The 19,252-nt window shown below is 43.8% G+C and overlaps 1 protein-coding gene across 1 annotated transcript; it reads left to right on the top strand.

The window, feature by feature from the left end:
* The first annotated feature begins 16,510 nt into the window (after nucleotides 1-16,510).
* Nucleotides 16,511-16,984, top strand: LOC138358170 (uncharacterized). Its single transcript, XM_069315674.1, has one exon. The coding sequence runs from the start codon at nucleotides 16,511-16,513 to the stop codon at nucleotides 16,982-16,984; it is 474 nt and encodes a 157-aa protein (XP_069171775.1).
* Nucleotides 16,985-19,252: the final 2,268 nt, after the last annotated feature.

Here is a 19,252-nt window from a genome sequence, read left to right on the forward strand (position 1 = left end):
ATGTCACGTCAATATTACAAAATGATTAACGTATGATACAGCAACCATGAACCAATACATCAGCAGTATCTTACTTTACAATTACAATCACCTATTATAATAAGTGCAACCTACCATAAAGTAACCATCACACATTACAATAGCAGTAGCCTACCATACAGTAACCATCACACATTACAATAGCAGTAACCTACCATACAGTAACCATCACCTATTACAATAGCAGTAATCTACCATACAGTAACCATCACCCATTACAATAGCAGTAGCCTACCATACAGTAACCATCACCTATTACAATAGCAGTAATCTACCATACAGTAACCATCACACAGTACAATAGCAGTAGCCTACCATACAGTAACCATCACACAGTACAATAGCAGTAATCTACCATACAGTAACCATCACCTATTACAATAGCAGTAATCTACCATACAGTAACCATCACACAGTACAATAGCAGTAGCCTACCATACAGTAACCATCAACTTTTTCAAAACAGCGTACCATGATCTATTATGAATGACTCACATCTATATAAATAAAAATGGAAATGTTCAAATCCACAAGGTCCGTGACGAGGATTCGAACCTGCGTCAAAGAGCATCCCAGACGCTGCCTTAACCGACTGAGCTACGAAATGGTCCATAGAGTTGAAACCAAAGTTCTACTGAGCTTACTGGATCCTGCAGTCTCTCCGAGACACAAACCAGGGTTTTACACCTTGAGGTTTCCTTGAGGTGTTTCCGGGGCTTAGCGTCCCCGCGGCCCGGTCGTCGACCAGGCCTCCTGGTTGCCGGACTGATCAACCAGGCTGTTGGACGCGGCTGCTTGCAGCCTGACGTATGAGTCACAGCCTGGTTGATCAGGTATCCTTTGGAGGTGCTTATCCAGTTCTCTCTTGAACACTGTGAGGGGTCGGCCAGTTATGCCCATTATGTGTAGTTCTCCCCACAACACAACTTCCCCCATGCACTCGAGCTATGTCAATAGGCCGTTCTCCTTCTTCGCCCTTACTTCATTACACACAGAAATCACAATAACGTGATGCATCAAATGAACTTGTGGATTTGTTCATTTGATGAATCACGTTATTGTGATTTCTGTGTGTAATGGAAATGTTCATTTGTGCATAACTGATTATCTCCGAAAGTTCTTCACCGATTGCCTTGAAATTTTCACACAACGTTCCATTCGCATCCGAGCAGGTTTTTATATACATACTGTATAGATGTCACGTCTGCGACGGTAAAAAAAATATGTTTTATTCTGAAAAACAGGGGTTTTCATGTGTTTATCGTGTGAGGGGAAATGTTTGAAACTTCTTTACCGATTGCTTTGAAATTTTGACACAACGTTGCATTCGAATAGGCGCCTCATTTTATATATCTACTATATACATGCCTCACCTGTGACAGGAAAAAACATGTTTTTTTGAAAAACAGCGCCATCTGTTGGACGTAAGAGCAACACACGCTGTAATCTCCGAAAGTTCTTCACCGATTGCTTCGAAATTTTGACACAATGTTGCATTCATATAGGCGTGTCATTTTATATTCCTACTATAGAGATGCCACCCCTGTAACAGGTAAAAACATGCGTTTTTGAAAAACAGCGCCATCTGTTGCACATAATTGCAACATGCACGCTATATTAAATATGTCACGAATTCCATTTCCATGGACAACACCCACCAGTGGGCCTTGAACCCAGAAAGCACAACTACCTTCCAGTAGCTGCCATAATTGATGCCATAGCTGTCCGATTGCATTGATAAATTTTATTCTTATAGATTTCGATTTATTTTATTTTTTATTGAATTATTTTGTGTGACATTGTCAAGAAACTGAGCTGTGTTGTTTACCATACCGTTCATTTAATAAGTATAAGTATAGATGCCACACCTGTGACAGGTAAAACTATGCCTTTCTTGAAAAACAGCGCCACCTGTTGCATGTAAAAGCAACACACATGCTATACTAAATATGTTACAATTCCATTTCAATGTTTCTGATGGCATTGATAAATATAATTTTCATAGATTTTGATTTATTTGCATTTTGGTTTAATTATTTTGTGTGAATTTCGTTGGAATTGAGCTGTGTTGCTTACCATAACGTTCATTTCATGAGTATAGTTTATTTTTTTTATTTTTTCATATTTTCATTTAATTTTTTAACAGTTTTCTAATATTTCAGTGATGGGAACATTAGGTCACTTGATGTTCCCAATTTTCTGATGGGAACATCATACCATTTTGGAAGGCATCGGACGAGGGAGTGGGGAATTGTGGGGATGACGAGTGGACGGAAGTGAGAGATGGTTGGGAGGACGTGGGGACAAGGGAGGGGGGTAATGGTGTGGAAGGACGAGGGGACGGGGGATTTTGGGAGGGTGGGGACGAGGGTATGAAGAATGGTGGGGAGGACAAAGGGACGGTGGAGTAGGGGATGGTTGGGAGGCCGAGGAGATGGGTGAAGGGGGGGGGGGATAGTGGGGAGGACTGGGGGACAGGGAAGGTTGCTGTGGCTCAGCAACGCACATGCATTACTGAGTCACAGCAACTCGTGGCAAGGTACTGCTAGTATTAAATAAAATGAATGTATTACTTAAATTCTAAGGCTTTAGCAACAAAAATATGAAACACTTATTATAAAATAATTATTGTCGAGATGACTTGTATTAGGAATAAACAAAGATTATTATTTTTTTTTATTAACACATTAGGTACATCTGCATTAGTGCAGCTACCCTAGACTATATGAAGTGGAGTACAGTGTGTCAAAAAAGCTAACTACGTGATGCTAAAAAATCCCCATCACACAGGATGGTTAGTCATACAGAGGCATGTGATAAGCGGTCTGCACTGGCATACTCCGGATGCATTTTGAGGATATCAACAGCACAAGATTGAATAAGGTAGCAGTGGTAATACAAGTCCCCATCTCGCAGGATGGTTAGTCATACAGAGCCATGTGTTTCAACAAAGATTATTACATCTCCGGAGGACGACAAACTCTTAGGAAAATTCCCCCCAGGTTTAACTTACCTGAAATTGTTGTCTGTATCTATAATAGATAATATCTCATTTTGTCTGTCGGTTTGTTCGACGTTGAATGTCAGACGGTTGAGTTAGATTAATGCAACATTTCCTGGTGAATTGTGATTGTATCGCTAATGTCAGAGGGGTAATTGGCATCGACTCCCATACCCATCTTTATGAAGGATTCGATCCAGTTGTGACAACCGATGACTCCTATGGAGTCTAAATTGTGGGTTAGATTATTCGATAGAGTGTTTTCCAAATTATTTCTCAGCCGTTGATCGAACATTAATAATGCTGATTCAACGTCAATGACGTTGAATCATCGTTGATTCAACGTCGATAACGTTGATTCAGCGTCGATGACGTTGATTCAGCGTCGATAACGTTGATTCGGAGTCGATAACATTGATTCAGAGCAGATAACGTTGATTCAGAGTTGATAACGTTGATTCAGACACGATAACGTTGATTCAACGCCTATAACGGTGATTTAACTTCGATAACGTTGATTCAACATCGATAACATTGATTCAACGTCGATAACGTTGATTCAACGTCGGTAATGTTGATTCAACGTCGATAACGTTGATTCAATAGTTTTAACTGTTTTTCTTATATTTCGGTGATGGGAACGTCAGATCTATTGATGTTTCCAATTTTCTGATGGGAACATCAGACCATTTGGAAAGGCATCGGATGAGGGAGTGGGGAATGGTGGGGAGGACGAGGGGACGGGAGTGGGGGATGGTGGGGAAGACGAGGGAACAAGGAAGGGGGTAATGGTGGGGAGGTCGAGGGGACAGGAGAATGGTGGGGAGGACAAGGGGAAATGGGAGTGGGGGATAGTGGTGAGGACGAGGTGACGGGGGAGTGGGAGATGGTGGAGAGGATATGGGGACCGTGGAGTGGGGAATGGTTAGGAGGACGAGCGGACGGTGGAGTGGGAAATGGTGAGGAGGACAAAGTGACAAGGGAGGGTGGAATGGTGGGGAGGACGAGGGGATGGGGAGTGGGGAATGGTTGGGAGGACGAAGGGACGGGGAGTGAGGAATGGTTGGGAGGACGAGGGGACAGGGGAGGGGAAAATGGTGGAGAGAACTGCAAGAGACAGGGGACGGTTGCTGTCACAGATTATAGCTAGTTGTAAAAAAAAATTATTAATTAAAAAATAGTTTTTTGTCCTATGCTTTTGACAATTTTTCTTTTGAAAGTTTGTACTTGTTTCACTTCTAACACTGCAATTATCAAGTAAAGTCAAACTCGTCTAGTATTGAGTTTTGTGTTATTTTCTGCTGTGGGTTGTTTGGACGATGGAGATTTTACTGTTGTTCTTCCAGTGTTGTTTTGTGTGATGTTTCCTCCTTTAAATAAATGCTTTGTGGGCACTCGAGTGTATAATTGAACCTGTAACTAGCGATTTATCATGTGAAGTGCGATTTAATGTTTTTTTTTGGTAGTATAGTATATCATCCAGGCGTAGGAATAAACTGTTTCGCTTAATTTCTTTAATTTTTAATATCTTATTATTTTCTTTGATAATATATCTTTATTATATAAAGAAAACAATATACTATGGGATGACTCTTATAACTATGTTCCATTTAAATTTAATTTAATTAAATTTAATTGAACATATTTGCATGCGAAGAGAGCACATTAATAACAACTGAGGTGCAGGCCAGATGGAGTGGCCCCAACTGTCACTGCTGCTTCACATCTTGTAGCAGTAGAGAGTGAGGTCTCGGGCACACTGGCCGGCGCCGACGGCCAGCGGCCAACACGCCGCTTAGCCTCGTCCCACACAATGTTTCCTTCCCCCCCCCCCCCCCCCCGGCGCCGACGGCCAGCGGCCAACACGCCGCTTAGCCTCGTCCCACACAATGTTTCCTTCCCCCCCCCCCCCCCCCCCCGGCGCCGACGGCCAGCGGCCAACACGCCGCTTAGCCTCGTCCCACACAATGTTTGCTTCCCCCCCCCCCCCCCCGTTCCTCACAGGGAATGGCTACTGCCTAAATTTCGTTGTTGTCTTTTGTGCTGTGATTGGTGACTTTCGACGAGCTTTTTGTTTGTACATATATGGGCCCAAGCCGGTGTTGTTCAACATCACTTGTCACTAAATATCTAAGACACTTACTACCTCTGTCACAAATGTCGATTTCTGTCTAGTTATGGTTTACCTGTACTAAAAGAATTAGAGAGAATAGGTAATTAAGAATCTTGAAGCAGCATAAGAACTACAAACTAATAAGTGTCATGTGTTTGGCAAGCATGTGTGGTGGTGTTGCTGAATGCCGCCAGAATAAAGGATTAAAAGACACCTGATTTCCCTGCCAACAGTTGAAAGGTGGATCTGCATGTTGGTCAGACAGGATACGTGCAGCAGGTTCAGGGAGCAAGTCTCTGAGGAGAGAATTACCATATAACCCTGTTCACCTGAGGCTAGTTGCAAGAATGTGGACATACTAATTAATTGGAAATTGCAGTTTCCGGTTGCAAGCATTTTTCAATTAAGGACTGTATGAAGAATACGAACTGAGATAGCAGTAATACTGTAGAGATAAGTCTCTTTATTCCACCACCCCACCTGTGAACCCCTCTGACCTCCCACCCCACCTGTGAACCCCTCTGACCTCCCACCCCACCTGTGAACCCCCCTGACCTCCCACCCCACCTGTGAACCTTTCTGACCTCCCACCCCACCTGTGAACCCCTCTGACCTCCCACCCCACCTGTGAACCCCTCTGACCTCCCACCCCACCTGTGAACCCTTCTGACCTCCCACCCCACCTGTGAACCCTTCTGACCTCCCACCCCACCTGTGAACCTTTCTGACCTCCCACCCCACCTGTGAACCCCTCTGACCTCCCACCCCACCTGTGAACCCCTCTGACCTCCCACCCCACCTGTGAACCCCTCTGACCTCCCACCCCACCTGTGAACCCTTCTGACCTCCCACCCCACCTGTGAACCCTTCTGACCTCCCACCCCACCTGTGAACCCTTCTGACCTCCCACCCCACCTGTGAACCCTTCTGACCTCCCACCCCACCTGTGAACCCCTCTGACCTCCCACCCCACCTGTGAACCCTTCTGACCTCCCACCCCACCTGTGAACCCTTCTGACCTCCCACCCCACCTGTGAACCCTTCTGACCTCCCACCCCACCAACCATCCTCCATATATCAACCATCCTGACCACCAGCACCAACCATCCTACACCCTCCTGGCCACCCCCGTCAACCATCCTACACCCTCCTGGCTACCCCCGTCAACCATCCTACACCCTCCTGGCCACCCCCGTCAACCATCCTACACCCTCCTGGCCACCCATGTCAACCATCCTACACCCTCCTAGCCACCCCCGTCAACCATCCTACACCCTCCTAGCCACCCCCGTCAACCATCCTGCACCCTCCTGGCCATCCCCGTCAACCATCCTACACCCTCCTGACAACAACCACCAACTATCCTACACCTTTCTGGCCGCCACTAACATCCTACATCCTACTGACCAGCAACCATCCTACACCCTTCTGGCCACCCCCGTCAACCATCCTACACCCTCCTGACAATCACCACCAACCATCCTACACCCTCCTGGCCACCACCACCAACCATCCTACACCCTCCTGGCCACCACCACCAACCATCCTACACCCTCCTAAACACCATCACCAACCATCCTACTCTTTCCTGGCCACCCCCATCGACCATCCTACACCCTCCTGGCCACCCCCGCCAACCATCCTACTCTTTCCTGGCCACCCTAGTCAACCATCCTACACCCTCCTGACCACCACCAACCATCCTACACCCGCCTCACCACCACCACCAACCATCCTACACTCCTGGCCTCCCCCACGAACTATCCTACACCCTCCTGGACACCCCCATTAACCATCCTACACCCTCCTGACCATCCCCACCAACCATCCTACAACCTCTGACCACCACCACCAACCATCCTTCACCCTCCTAGCCACCCCTGTCAATCATCCTACACCCTTCTGGTTACCCCTGTCAACCATACTTCACCCTCCTGGCCACCCCAGTCAATCATTCTACACTCTCCTGATCATCCCTACCATCCAACCTCCATGTCGGAAATTTCCGACACCAAATTACTAACCCGTGACAAACCAGATTGGAGTAATTATGTTTAGCAATTACTAACATTACTAACTTTGCGAAGAAAATGTTCCTAGAGACTCCTTGGAAATAATATAGAAGTATTGCGTCAGCCATTGTCGACGAATCTGATAAACTTGGTAGTGAACATAACTCTTCCTGTATACAAGTTAAATTTTCTAGAAAACTCTTTATTAAAATCAGATTCAATTGATATCTGTGAATAAATAAATATCTTCCCCCGCGGATAATAAATTTAGCTGAAAATTAGACGCTACCAGAACCTGGATGACGCTACGGCGCACCAGAGCACCAGAGCTACGGCGCACCAGAGCACCAGAGCTACGGCGCACCAGAGCACCAGAGCTACGGCGCACAGACCTCCGAGCCGAACAGACGTGTCAGGACGCGCTCCTGATTAACACGGGCATACATAGTATCTCCAGCGATTCGTGCCACAGGCTCTTCAGAGTCCATCTACTCCACGAATTCGCTACTTGTGGAGTATTGTACCCGGACCTCTAGTAAGACTGATATTGCTTTGGCCATTGTAATAGATAGTTTTTGTGTTTCGGTTATGAAACCAGCAAGGTACCCAAGGTAAGCTGTTTTCTCACTAGAGACAGTCTTTTCTGTTAATAACTTCTTAGTTTACTGCTGGCAATATAGTCTAACCATTTCACAGGTAAAATTTGGAAGGAAGAAGAGAGTACTTACAAGCATCATTTCTATCATAGTGCCCTGACGCCATAATATTCTGGTATCTTTGACGTGGCTTCTCTTGATCAAGAAGGGGTGCATGAATGCAGTAATAATTAACCTGAAGCTTCATCAATAATTGAAGGATTTCTTGAGCCTGGAAGCAGGCCATTCCAACTTTTATGCTAAGGCCTTAAATTCTCCAAACTAATAAGTAGCTTAACCAGTAAAAGTAGTAGCAATCTATCGTTACTCAATTTATTTTGATATGGATTATATACAAGTATAAATAACCCCCAAATATGTGCAGCGGGTAAGCCCAGTATGAGATAAATTTAATACAGTCCACTTAATCATACAGTATGTTAAATCCAATAAATAAATACAAAAAATAAATGCTGGGAAAATCCCCACATATTTATGGTCCTTTGAACCGGATAGTCGAAATTAGGCTATCCATTAATAACCAGTGTATATAAATTATAGAGTTCTCCCTGTTATAAGTTCCTAGCCTATCCCGGCCAACCTCAAGCAACAACAGTGGTTGACATCACAGCTGCAAACAAGTACTAGACCTAATGTTCAAAGTGGCAATCATAGGGCATAGTCAGGTACCCAAGGAACTTGCCACCAAACCCTTAGCAGAGGTAAGAATATACCAACCCGTTCTCGCACTTGCTTATAGTCAATATTGGCTTATTTAATAAGTGCATATGTTACGGCCCTCTCGGGACGCAACGGGGTCCTTACTCTGATGTTGTTATAGGAAGATATATATATCCGTTCCCAAGCCAGTAGTGGCTATCAAGGGATGAGATCCGTGACGCAAGTAACTTAAAGGGAGTAGGGAAAGAAAGTTAAGAACTTAATATTATAATTATTACCATCACCGATTAAATATATAAAGTAAAAGAGTGCACAAGGGGGAGGGGTATTAACACTAGACAAGGGGGTTATTCACAATATGATCTTCTGCTGAAGACTCTGGATCTAGAAGTTAGGTGCTGAGTCCTCGGTGCTTTCTTCGTGGCCACACAACGAAATCTCCAAGAAGTTGAGCCTACCCTGGCCACAGGTCAGCCAAAACACAGGTCCACTGGGGGCACCGCCGTGGAGGCCGTCAACCACACGTCCAGCTGGTCCGCTGGCAGGTTCTGAGCCAACAAGGCTGGTCCGGCCACTCCACGAACGATAAAAAGGGAACGCCCTAGACAGGAGCCTCGTGTGACACCACAAATCACTCTCCTGTCTTCAGTACCCCAGTGGATAATCGTCTCCAACAGTCAGTCCCGGGTAAATCCTCTTACTGCCACTCCACTGGCAGGCTAACACACCACAGTGTTCTTCCGGGGGGACGACTTCACAACAGCTGCAGCAAAGTTCAAGGTATGGAGACTGGCTGCCTCGGGTAGACTGACTCGACTCCCATCACAGTAGTCCCAGGTCGACTCTGTAAGCAGACACGTCATCAATAACCGGGACACTAAAACACCTCACTTACGGGCTCGGGCACAAACACCTGACGTATCCAGTCCATAGATGGCGCTGTCGTCTGAGCACCACCTCACCAGAGGTCAGGAGCGGCTGGGTTGTGAGCTGCACAGGACTGGAAACTGGCCCTTGTGGCTGGTACACCTTGTCCTCACCAGGTGTCGTCGTCCGTTTGGCGGGGGTTTCGGGAGCTGACCCACAGATGGCGCGGTCGGTACTGCTCCTGGCTCGGACGCTGGATCCGGGTTCGTAACAGTGACATACTAATTGATTGTGAATATTTTAGTTTACCTTGAAAAGCTTCATAGAAAACACCGACCTCATCTAACCTTCTTAGTATGTTAAGATAAGCATCAAATTGCTTCTTAATTACAATTATTACTTAACCTATAGCGTTGATAGGTTATGCTATAGGTTACTTAACCTATCAACGATTAAGGTTAAGGTTAAGGATAGGTTAAGTAATAATTGTAAATAAGAAGCAATAAGATGCTTATCTTAACATAAAAGGTTAGGTGAGGTCGGTGTTTTCTATGAAGTTTTTCAAGGTAAACTAAAATATTCACAATCAATTAGTATGTCACAAATGCACTTATTTAATAAGTCAATATTGACTATAAGCAAGTGCGAGAACGGGTTGCAATATACAGGTCATCAAGATCTACTGCCCAAAATTTTTATAACAATACAATACTAACTGCAGCACTAGAGTGGTCTCACCATCTAACCTTAATGTATGTAGGTGGTAACTACATACACCCTATCACATAACCTAGCTGAGATAATTAATCACCTCAGGAACATAGTTAATTCCTTCAAAACAAACAACTAAGCTGTAGAGTTTACTCTAATAGAACCACACCGACCACCAGAATAATAGGTGGAGTGTGCGTTCCGAGTTTTATAAATGCACAGCTGACTATATAAACTACTGTCTCAGGAAGAGGGTACACTGATAAATCACCAATTTATCACTGATAAAATCACTGATAAATCAGTGAAACCAAAAAGTACCTCTCAACCTACAGTCACTGTCGCACGCAAAGATGTGACTCCTAAAACTACTGTAGGAAGGAGAGACTGTTCTGCCAAAGGGGACATTCATCTTATCAATGCCACTCCTTCCCTGATCGTACTTCCAGAATAAAGAGTCTTAAGGAGCTGCATAAATGCACCAGATGCTTGAAATCACATGACCCCAGTACCTGTGCAACACCACTACACACTTGCAACAGGTGCCATAAGGGGTAACACCAGACAATACTGTGTGGTGATACTAGACAAAGGTCACCTAAACCCCCAGTGGAGGAGTGTTACAACCCTTGAGATCTTAGTAAGGTTGTTTTCCCGCAGTGATCAACGTATACGAAAATCTTCCTTACCAAATAGTGTCTAGGGTATGAATAAAACACTGCATAAACGGGAAAACAATATAACTACGCTAAGGGTGACAAAATATAACATATAAATAGTAAAAATATAACAGCCAGATATATTCTTTAGCATGCAATAATATCAATGAAAATCCTTAGTAAACACAGACCATCGCTTAAAACACATGAATGAATAAATGGTGTAGCACAATTAGTCATACCAAGAGAATTAACTGAGTAATGAGCTAAATAAACAATGTCCCCTGACTTAACTTGTACACATGTCTCCTCTCCATGCAGCTACCCACGCGTCTCACTAAATCCTGGCTCGCAGGGCAGGCGTCCTACCAACACATCAACTAAGCATCCACATGCACTCTTGTGAAACTCTACTAACAAAAGTATAGTTCTAATAACCGAATCATTAGTAATCTTAAGAGTATGTAATACTGTTACATTACTCACCAGAATTTAATGGAAAACAATAATAGGAATTGAAGGCGATGAGTCACAATAACAGTAGTGAAGTTGAGGACTAGAACCACGTGCACCATCTGGCCAGGTGGCTCTACTAGAGCCAGCTGGTCCAGGTGGGGTTTACGTTATGTTACGTTACGTTACGTTACGTAACGTAACGTTACGTTACGTTACATTGTGTTACAGATGCTAACACCATGTGACTGCATTAGGCTGTGTTATGTCTGTCAGTTATTGAATAAAACGTATTAAGAGAATGATAAACTATTTTTCACCCATTATGCTAACACTAGTCTCTGTTTTTTCTATCAGATAGACTGCTAAAACAGTCATAACCAGAGCTAACTATTTTAAATTAAAAGTGCAAAGATGTTTTGGAGTGCTATTTTAGTCAAGAAATGACACAAAATTGTGTTTATTGACTAGTGCGAGGCTGAACAAATCAGGAGGTATATGTTGTGATCACGCAGTTAACAAAAAAATAGAATTTGTAGGTGGTGAACACGTCTCCTCAAACTCTTCTGTGCCTATTTCACAAAGACTTTTCTTCCTAACTCTCCCCTCCTAGTTCGTGGACTGGTGGCACACCTTTGTTTAAAATTAAATTTACAAAGCTTCACATTTACAAAATGATATTTGGTCATCAGACAGAGAGATGATTTCCACTTTACGTTACGTAACGATATAATGTGATATAAGAACTAAACGAGTCTGTGGTAATCTTTTATTGTGTTTGGATGTAATGGCAAAACATGGTTTACATTTTTAACAATGTTATTTGGTCATCAGACAGAAAGATGATGATTTTCACGTTACGTTACGTTACGTTACAGAGGGCTGAAACTGTCACACAGTCAGCAGTCTCTGTTTTTTCTGCTGGATCGAGCGATCACTAATGGCTGATGAGCGCAAAGCACGATGGTGAGTGAAAACTCGCGCTATGGAAAGACACAAGGTCAGACACGCATAAATTTTCAAATGTTATAAGAACTGAAAACAGACATAGCCCAGAGCTATTTCACTATCGACTCATCCGGTCTGTTTACATTTGGATAATGTAGGTCTTAGAGAGAGAGAGAGCCTTGAACTCGGGGATAATGAACAAGTCAATTTAATAGCAGTAGCAAGACTATGTTTTTCCGCATTGTCTTATATATGTTTACTTTGCTTGGAATTTGTATGTGGGGAACATTGCTCACCTAAGGGAGAGAGAATGAACGGCGCGTTTGAGGTATAGCGAGGACTGACCGTGATGTGTATGTATGTTTGTTTGTTTGTTTTACCACAGTGAATATGAAGCTTCATTATGTTATGTCTACCAGTTGTTGAATAAACGTTACGTTACGTTACGTGATACAAGAACTAAACAAGCTTGTGCTAATATTTTATTGTGTTTGGAAGTTAAGGGCTAAACACGGTTCACATTTCAATATTCAGACATCGGACAGAAAGTTGCTCGTTACTCTTAAAATGATATTTGGGCAAAGAACGAAGTTACCATATTGGTCACGTTACATTAATTATATTTGGGCAAAGAACGAAGTTACCATGTTGGTCGTGTTACCTTACAAGGTTATAAGGGTGAGAGTGATGGGGGCTCGAAAATTGACATTAGTCTTACATTCTCTGGTGCGCTGTCAGTCTAAGTGAAATGAATAAAGATATGTGAACAGCGGCGGCAAGAGAAAGGAATTGATGTTACTTTTCCCCCAAATATTAAATGATCTGAATACAGAGAGAGTAACCACTGACTGCTATGTGTATCCCATGCAGTTGTATTTACAAAAAATTATGATTTGTTATAATAATAAGATTGAAGACCACCTTATGGCTCTCGATATTCTTAAAAAATGCTATTTGAGCAAAGAATTATGATACCATGTTGGGCACATTGCGATACAAGGTTACATATATGATCAGAAATAATACTAAAGGCTTTGCACAGAACATCCGGTCTGGGAAGGGTGAAGTGATGCTTGATGGTTTGGGCTTAGAAGGGGGGAGGGACGGGGGGTTGGGGTTTGGTGGAGGTGGATGGGGTGAGGGTAAGGTCATCCCAGTACCTCGTACATCTCACTACGCCTCAAACCACCATGAAGGTTAGACCCTAACGAGACAGATTGATGTTTCACTCATTCAGAAGTCTTGAACATTCTGTGACATTGTCTTGCTATGATAAGGCCGTTGTGTGTTACATGGTCAGCACAGCAGTAATGGGTGTACGAAGAAGAGGTGATGGAGATTATTAGGTAGACATGCATACATTTCAATGATATTTATTTGGGCAGCAGATGTTGTGATCACAGTTAACAAGAACAATTTGTAGGTAGAGATCGCGTCTCCTGTGACGATGTGTTGACTTATATTAAATTTTGTAACTAGCTCGTCATGATTGTAACTTGCTTACCTAAAAATTAATTGTGGAGAAAGAGAGAGAGAGAGAGAGAGAGAGAGAGAGAGAGAGAGAGAGAGAGAGAGAGAGAGAGAGAGAGAGAGAGAGAGAGAGAGAGAGAGAGAGAGAGAGAGAGAGAGAGAGAGAGAGAGAGAGAGAGAGAGAGAGAGAGAGAGAGAGACAGAGACACAGAGAGAGAGAGAGACAGAGAGAGAGAGAGAGAGAGAGAGAGAGAGAGAGAGAGAGAGAGAGAGAGAGAGAGAGAGAGAGAGAGAGACAGAGACACAGAGAGAGAGAGAGACAGAGACACAGAGAGAGAGAGAGAGAGAGAGAGAGAGAGAGAGAGAGAGAGAGAGAGAGAGAGAGAGAGAGAGAGAGAGACAGAGACAGAGACAGAGACAGAGACAGAGACAGAGACAGAGACAGAGACAGAGACAGAGACAGAGACAGAGACAGAGACAGAGACAGAGACAGAGACAGAGACAGAGACAGAGACAGAGACAGAGAGAGAGAGAGAGAGAGAGAGAGAGAGAGAGAGAGAGAGAGAGAGAGAGAGAGAGAGAGAGAGAGAGAGAGAGAGAGAGAGAGAGAGAGAGCTGGTACACCCCATTACCGTCACCGTCACTCCACCAGTGAGAGGGGGATGGTACGATGAAGATATGACCACACCAACTACTTGGAAATGCTCTTCAGTTACCCTCTGACCCGTGGGCAGTACACACACACACACACACCTCTGCGGACTTTGAAAAACGTTTAAGGGTAATGGACCACATCCGTCCAGGCCTGTCACATAAAACAGACCTTCTCCACCAACTGATCCCTCATCTCATTCACAACTTAAGAGTGTCTGCTCTCTCTTTCTCCACACTTCCTGCCATGTATGGCCGAACTATTACCCTCATGGATCATCACCAAACACAGCTGCATAACTCGAAGAAAATAGACTTGAAAACGATTAAGTCTAAATGGACCACATCCCTCTTGCTGCAGCTCTCATCTCCTCTTGGACTCTGCTCTCTCCTACCCTCCTCTCACTTCCAGCTGTGTGCATGACTCAAAGAAAACCACATAACCACAAATGGCCCTAAACACTCTCCAGCTAAGGGGAAGTTCGCCTCACCCTTCCCTCACCCCTCCCCCACCCCAAACAACATATCTGCCTATGTTGGGACCCCTCACACCTACATACAGCCTCTACATAGCTTTACTTATAATTTACCTATCTTATAATTTACCTACTTTACCTATCATCTTTAATCAAAAGTATTATCTACACACCGGATTAAGTCTACGGCAAACACACATATATATTCAACTACTCTTTCCACATATTCCACTCATATCCTCGTATTTCTTACTCTACCACATACCCCACATAGCCCACATACTCTCCTACCCCCCAACAACATGACCCCCCATCTTTCCTGACCGCATACACAAACACCGGACGCTCACACGCGTCCGACACGCGCCAAACTTCCGGGAAAATCCCCCCAAACCCTTTGCGACTAGACACCTGCGCCCCACCTGGACCAGCTGGCTCTAGTAGAGCCACCTGGCCAGATGGTGCGCGTGGTTCTAGCCCTCAACTTCACTACTACTAACGTGGCTAAAGTATGATGACCAGACCACACACTAGAATGTGAAGGGTCGTCCCTTCACATTCTAGTGAGTGGTCTGGTCATCAATAATAGGAATTAATCAAGGTTGAAATATAAACGCTAGCTTGACAACTAGACCAACTCTGGACACATCCAAATATGGTCATCCCTCCACACGGAAGAAACCACACTCCCTCCAACTGGAAATAACTTGCTCAAGCCTCGTAAAATAATAATGCAACTCAGGCACACTACAGCATGTTACAATATACATCATACAAGTCTATAATCAATACAATGTCAATCGGATACACAACTGGATACTATACTAATTATAGAACAGAACAATAAAGTAATATAAGCTAGGGAGCCGGTCGGTCGAGCGGACAGCACACTGGACTTATGATCCTGTGGTCCCGGTTTCGATCCCGGGCGCCGGCGAGAAACAATGGGCAGAGTTTCTTTCACCCAATGCCCCTGTTACCTAGCAGTAAAATAGGTACCTGGGTGTTAGTCAGCTGTCACGGGCTGCTTCCTGGGGGTGGAGGCCTGGTCGAGGACCGGGCCGTGGGGACACTAAAAGCCCCGAAATCATCTCAAGATAATCATGATAATGTTAGAATCTATGCAAGATTCGTAACAAGGAGGAAACTAATACCACAGTGCAGTACTATAAAGTACAACAGGATTATATGTACTAACCACAAAGTCCAACAATAACGCGACTTTACCAACTTCTCAATTACATATAAGCAACAAAGGGTCCAAGATCGCCACTCGTCGGCTATTTGATCAGCGATCACAAAAGGCGTTTGTCACCAAGGTGGCATATGACTTAAAACTAAAAACCATATATCAAGTAAAATTGAATATCTCAAGATTCCTAACCAACACATGATCCCAAAATTATTAGGTAGTTCGCTCACTAGTACGTTTTGGCTGTTATGCCAAAACCAGTACAAAGCTATAGTGATAGACAAAATACCATCGGACCTGTATGTACATATTCTAAACACCACAGCCAAAATCCTCCAAACAAAAGGAATTGAGTTGGCTGATAACAAAATTAAGTGTGATCACCTAACCGATATCCATATGCTTGTAGGTGCGGATTATTATTATAAATTCATCACTGGAAGCACTTAACAGCAGGGAATAATCCTGTTACTGTCTGCAGGAGGCCAATTTCTCACTGGCCCATTGAGTCAAGGACACCTAAACCTGTGGACAGCAATCAAGTCAACCCAGTGATGGTTGCATGACTAGGCCTAGAGCAGTCACCACTTAAATTCAGTGACATGATCGAAGATGAGCTCGATCCCCCTGTACACAAATTATGGAATCTAGATACTCTAGGCATTGTTCCTGAGTATCCTCGTCCAGACAATACATGGGTGAAATCGGTGAAATCAGATACTGATAAATTAACCATGAGGAAACTGCTATCACAAGTCAGCAAACCGTTTGACCCTTTGGGACTAGTAAGCCCCATCTTAATTATGGGTAAACTGCTTATGCAGGAATGCTGGGAAAGTAAAATAAGCTGGGATGATCCATTACCATTACTATTACTAAAAAGATGGCAACAGTTAACAATAGATCTAAGTATCCTAAACAACCTTAAGTTTCCTCGTAATACGGTCAAACATGACCAACCAGTAAAGCTGCATGTGTTTTGTGATGTCTCACGAAAGGTGTATGACATGGTAGCCAATTTAGTAACAAATGAGGAGGCCACACTGCTCAAATCCAAAGCTAGAGTGGCACCATGAGAGAAACTGTCATTGCCACAATTAGCATTAACCGCCCTACTGTTAGGAGTTAGATTTACTGATTACCGGAACAAAACATTAAGTGATCGCCACTTTACTGAAACAGTGGAATTGTCAAATAATGAGGAAGTCTTATAATTACAAAACTCTCTACATAAGTAATTGCGTTAGGGAAATAAAGGAACTGTCAGCAGGGAACAAACTAAGACATGTGCCTACTAAAGAAAATCCAGCTGACTACCTTTCCAGGGAACTGATGTTAAGGCAATTAGCCAAAGCCGAGATGTGGCTCATTAAACCTCAGTGGCTAATCAGTGACCAGTGGCCTAAACAAAAGCCACAAGACATGACCATGGACCAATGTCTCTGTTCCCATTGAGACACCAGAACCATCTCGGACTCTGGCAATTGATTCTAGCCAGTACTCAGAATTAAATAAATTACTAGGTGTAACCCAAGTAGCATTTGATTTCCTGAATAGAATAGGAATCAAATACCAATTGCTTAGTATATTAAAGTACTGGGTCAAGTGAGCCCAAACTGAAATTTATGGGAAGGATTGTGGAAAACATCCCTGATAAATTAATAAAGAATCTGGGTCTCTGGTTTGACTAAGACAATCACAACATACTAAGGTGCAGAGGACGATTAACACATGCCAATCTTGACTTAGATGTAAAAGATCCAATGTTGCTTCCCCGACACCACATTATCAGTCAGCTAATTGTCTTGCATATCCACAAGCACAGCACCTTACATGGTGGAGTATTAGATACTCTTACCGACCTGAGACAAAAGTTTTGGCTTCCTCAAGGTCGTCAGACTGTAAAGTCTATCATAAAATCTTGAGTAATCTGTCGGAGGTACAACGCTCGGGTGTGACCTCATCCAGGACCTCCACCACTCCCTAGAGAACGAGTTGTCCACCTTCGTCCTTTTGGGACCACTGCGGTAGATTACACAGGAACAGGTCTTTGGTGTCTATGAGGAACCCTCATGGACACCAAAGACAAGGTTCCAGTGAAACCCTCCATATGCCTCTTCACTTGTGCAACCACAAGAGGGGTACACTTAAAAGTGACTCCCGACATTAGGGATGAGGCATTCATACAAGCCTTTTGTAGGTTCACTGCCAGTTGATCATGCCCTAAATTGATGATCTAAGACAATGGGTCCAACTTGGTGGCTGGGGAAGAAGTCTGCGAGAAATATGGAATCTCCCAGAGGTACATTCTTCTCTCAAACAAAGGTACTGCCACTGAAAGTTAATACCTCCCAGAGAACCGTGGCACAGTGGTTTCTATGAACGCATGATAGGAACAGTAAAACGTGACCTAAGAAAACCCCTACACCGTCACAAATTGACTTACCAGAGCTCCAAACTATTGTCATTGAAATAATTACAATAGAAGCTCGAGTCAACAACCAACCACTGACCTACCTCTTCGATGATATTTCCCAACAAGAACCACTAAGTCCATCCCATCTGATTCATGCGGGACTTCTTAGCTTTCTAGTGTCCCTAGCGGATGAGGAATTAGATGATTCTTCAAGTATCAGAGGAAGTGACTTAGTTCAGAGTTGCAAGCGTTTATCCAGGGTGATAGGTCGATGGAATGACATGTGGGCTCGAGAGTATCTAACATCTCTGAGAGAATATCATTATGGAGAGAGTAGCCCCTACAATAAAATTAATCTGAAGCCTGTTGATATTGTCCTGGTGGACAGTGACCGACCACGTTCAGAATGGCCCATAAATAGAATAGTTTCTGTTTACCCAGACCACCAACGCCTCTTAAATGAATGTGTACGTCAAATGCCAAGGTACTACTACTCTTAACACATTAGAAGAATTAGTTCCTCAAGAGCTTACAGGGAATGAAGTCACTCATAACCCCATAATACCTGCCACTCCAGAAAGGAACATTCCTCCAGAATGGAGCACACGTCCGGAACGGACCGCTGAACAACAGAGTTAAATTCAAACAATATTACAACTGTGAGTAAATACAGCTGTATAAAACGACGACTGAATTTGATACAGTTATCATTAGCTGAGGTGGTTCCAAGGGTCTCACCGGAGGATCAGTGACCAGTTTAGTTATAGATCAGTGCCTGAATAGTTATAAGTTACAACGACCAATGTCACTGATCCCTCTGTAGTCCTGGAACCCTACTTGACTGTGATGATTGATCATTGTTACGGCCCTCTCGGGACGTAACGGGGTTCTTACTCTGATGTTGTTAGAGGAAGATATATATCCGTTC

Source organism: Procambarus clarkii, chromosome 82, assembly GCF_040958095.1.
Source record: "Procambarus clarkii isolate CNS0578487 chromosome 82, FALCON_Pclarkii_2.0, whole genome shotgun sequence".
Classification (NCBI taxonomy): domain Eukaryota; kingdom Metazoa; phylum Arthropoda; class Malacostraca; order Decapoda; family Cambaridae; genus Procambarus; species Procambarus clarkii.

Excerpts from the sequence above, each read along its gene's own strand:
- LOC138358170 (XM_069315674.1), top strand. The coding sequence starts at position 16,511 with ATGATCGAAGATGAGCTCGATCCCCCTGTACACAAATTATGGAATCTA.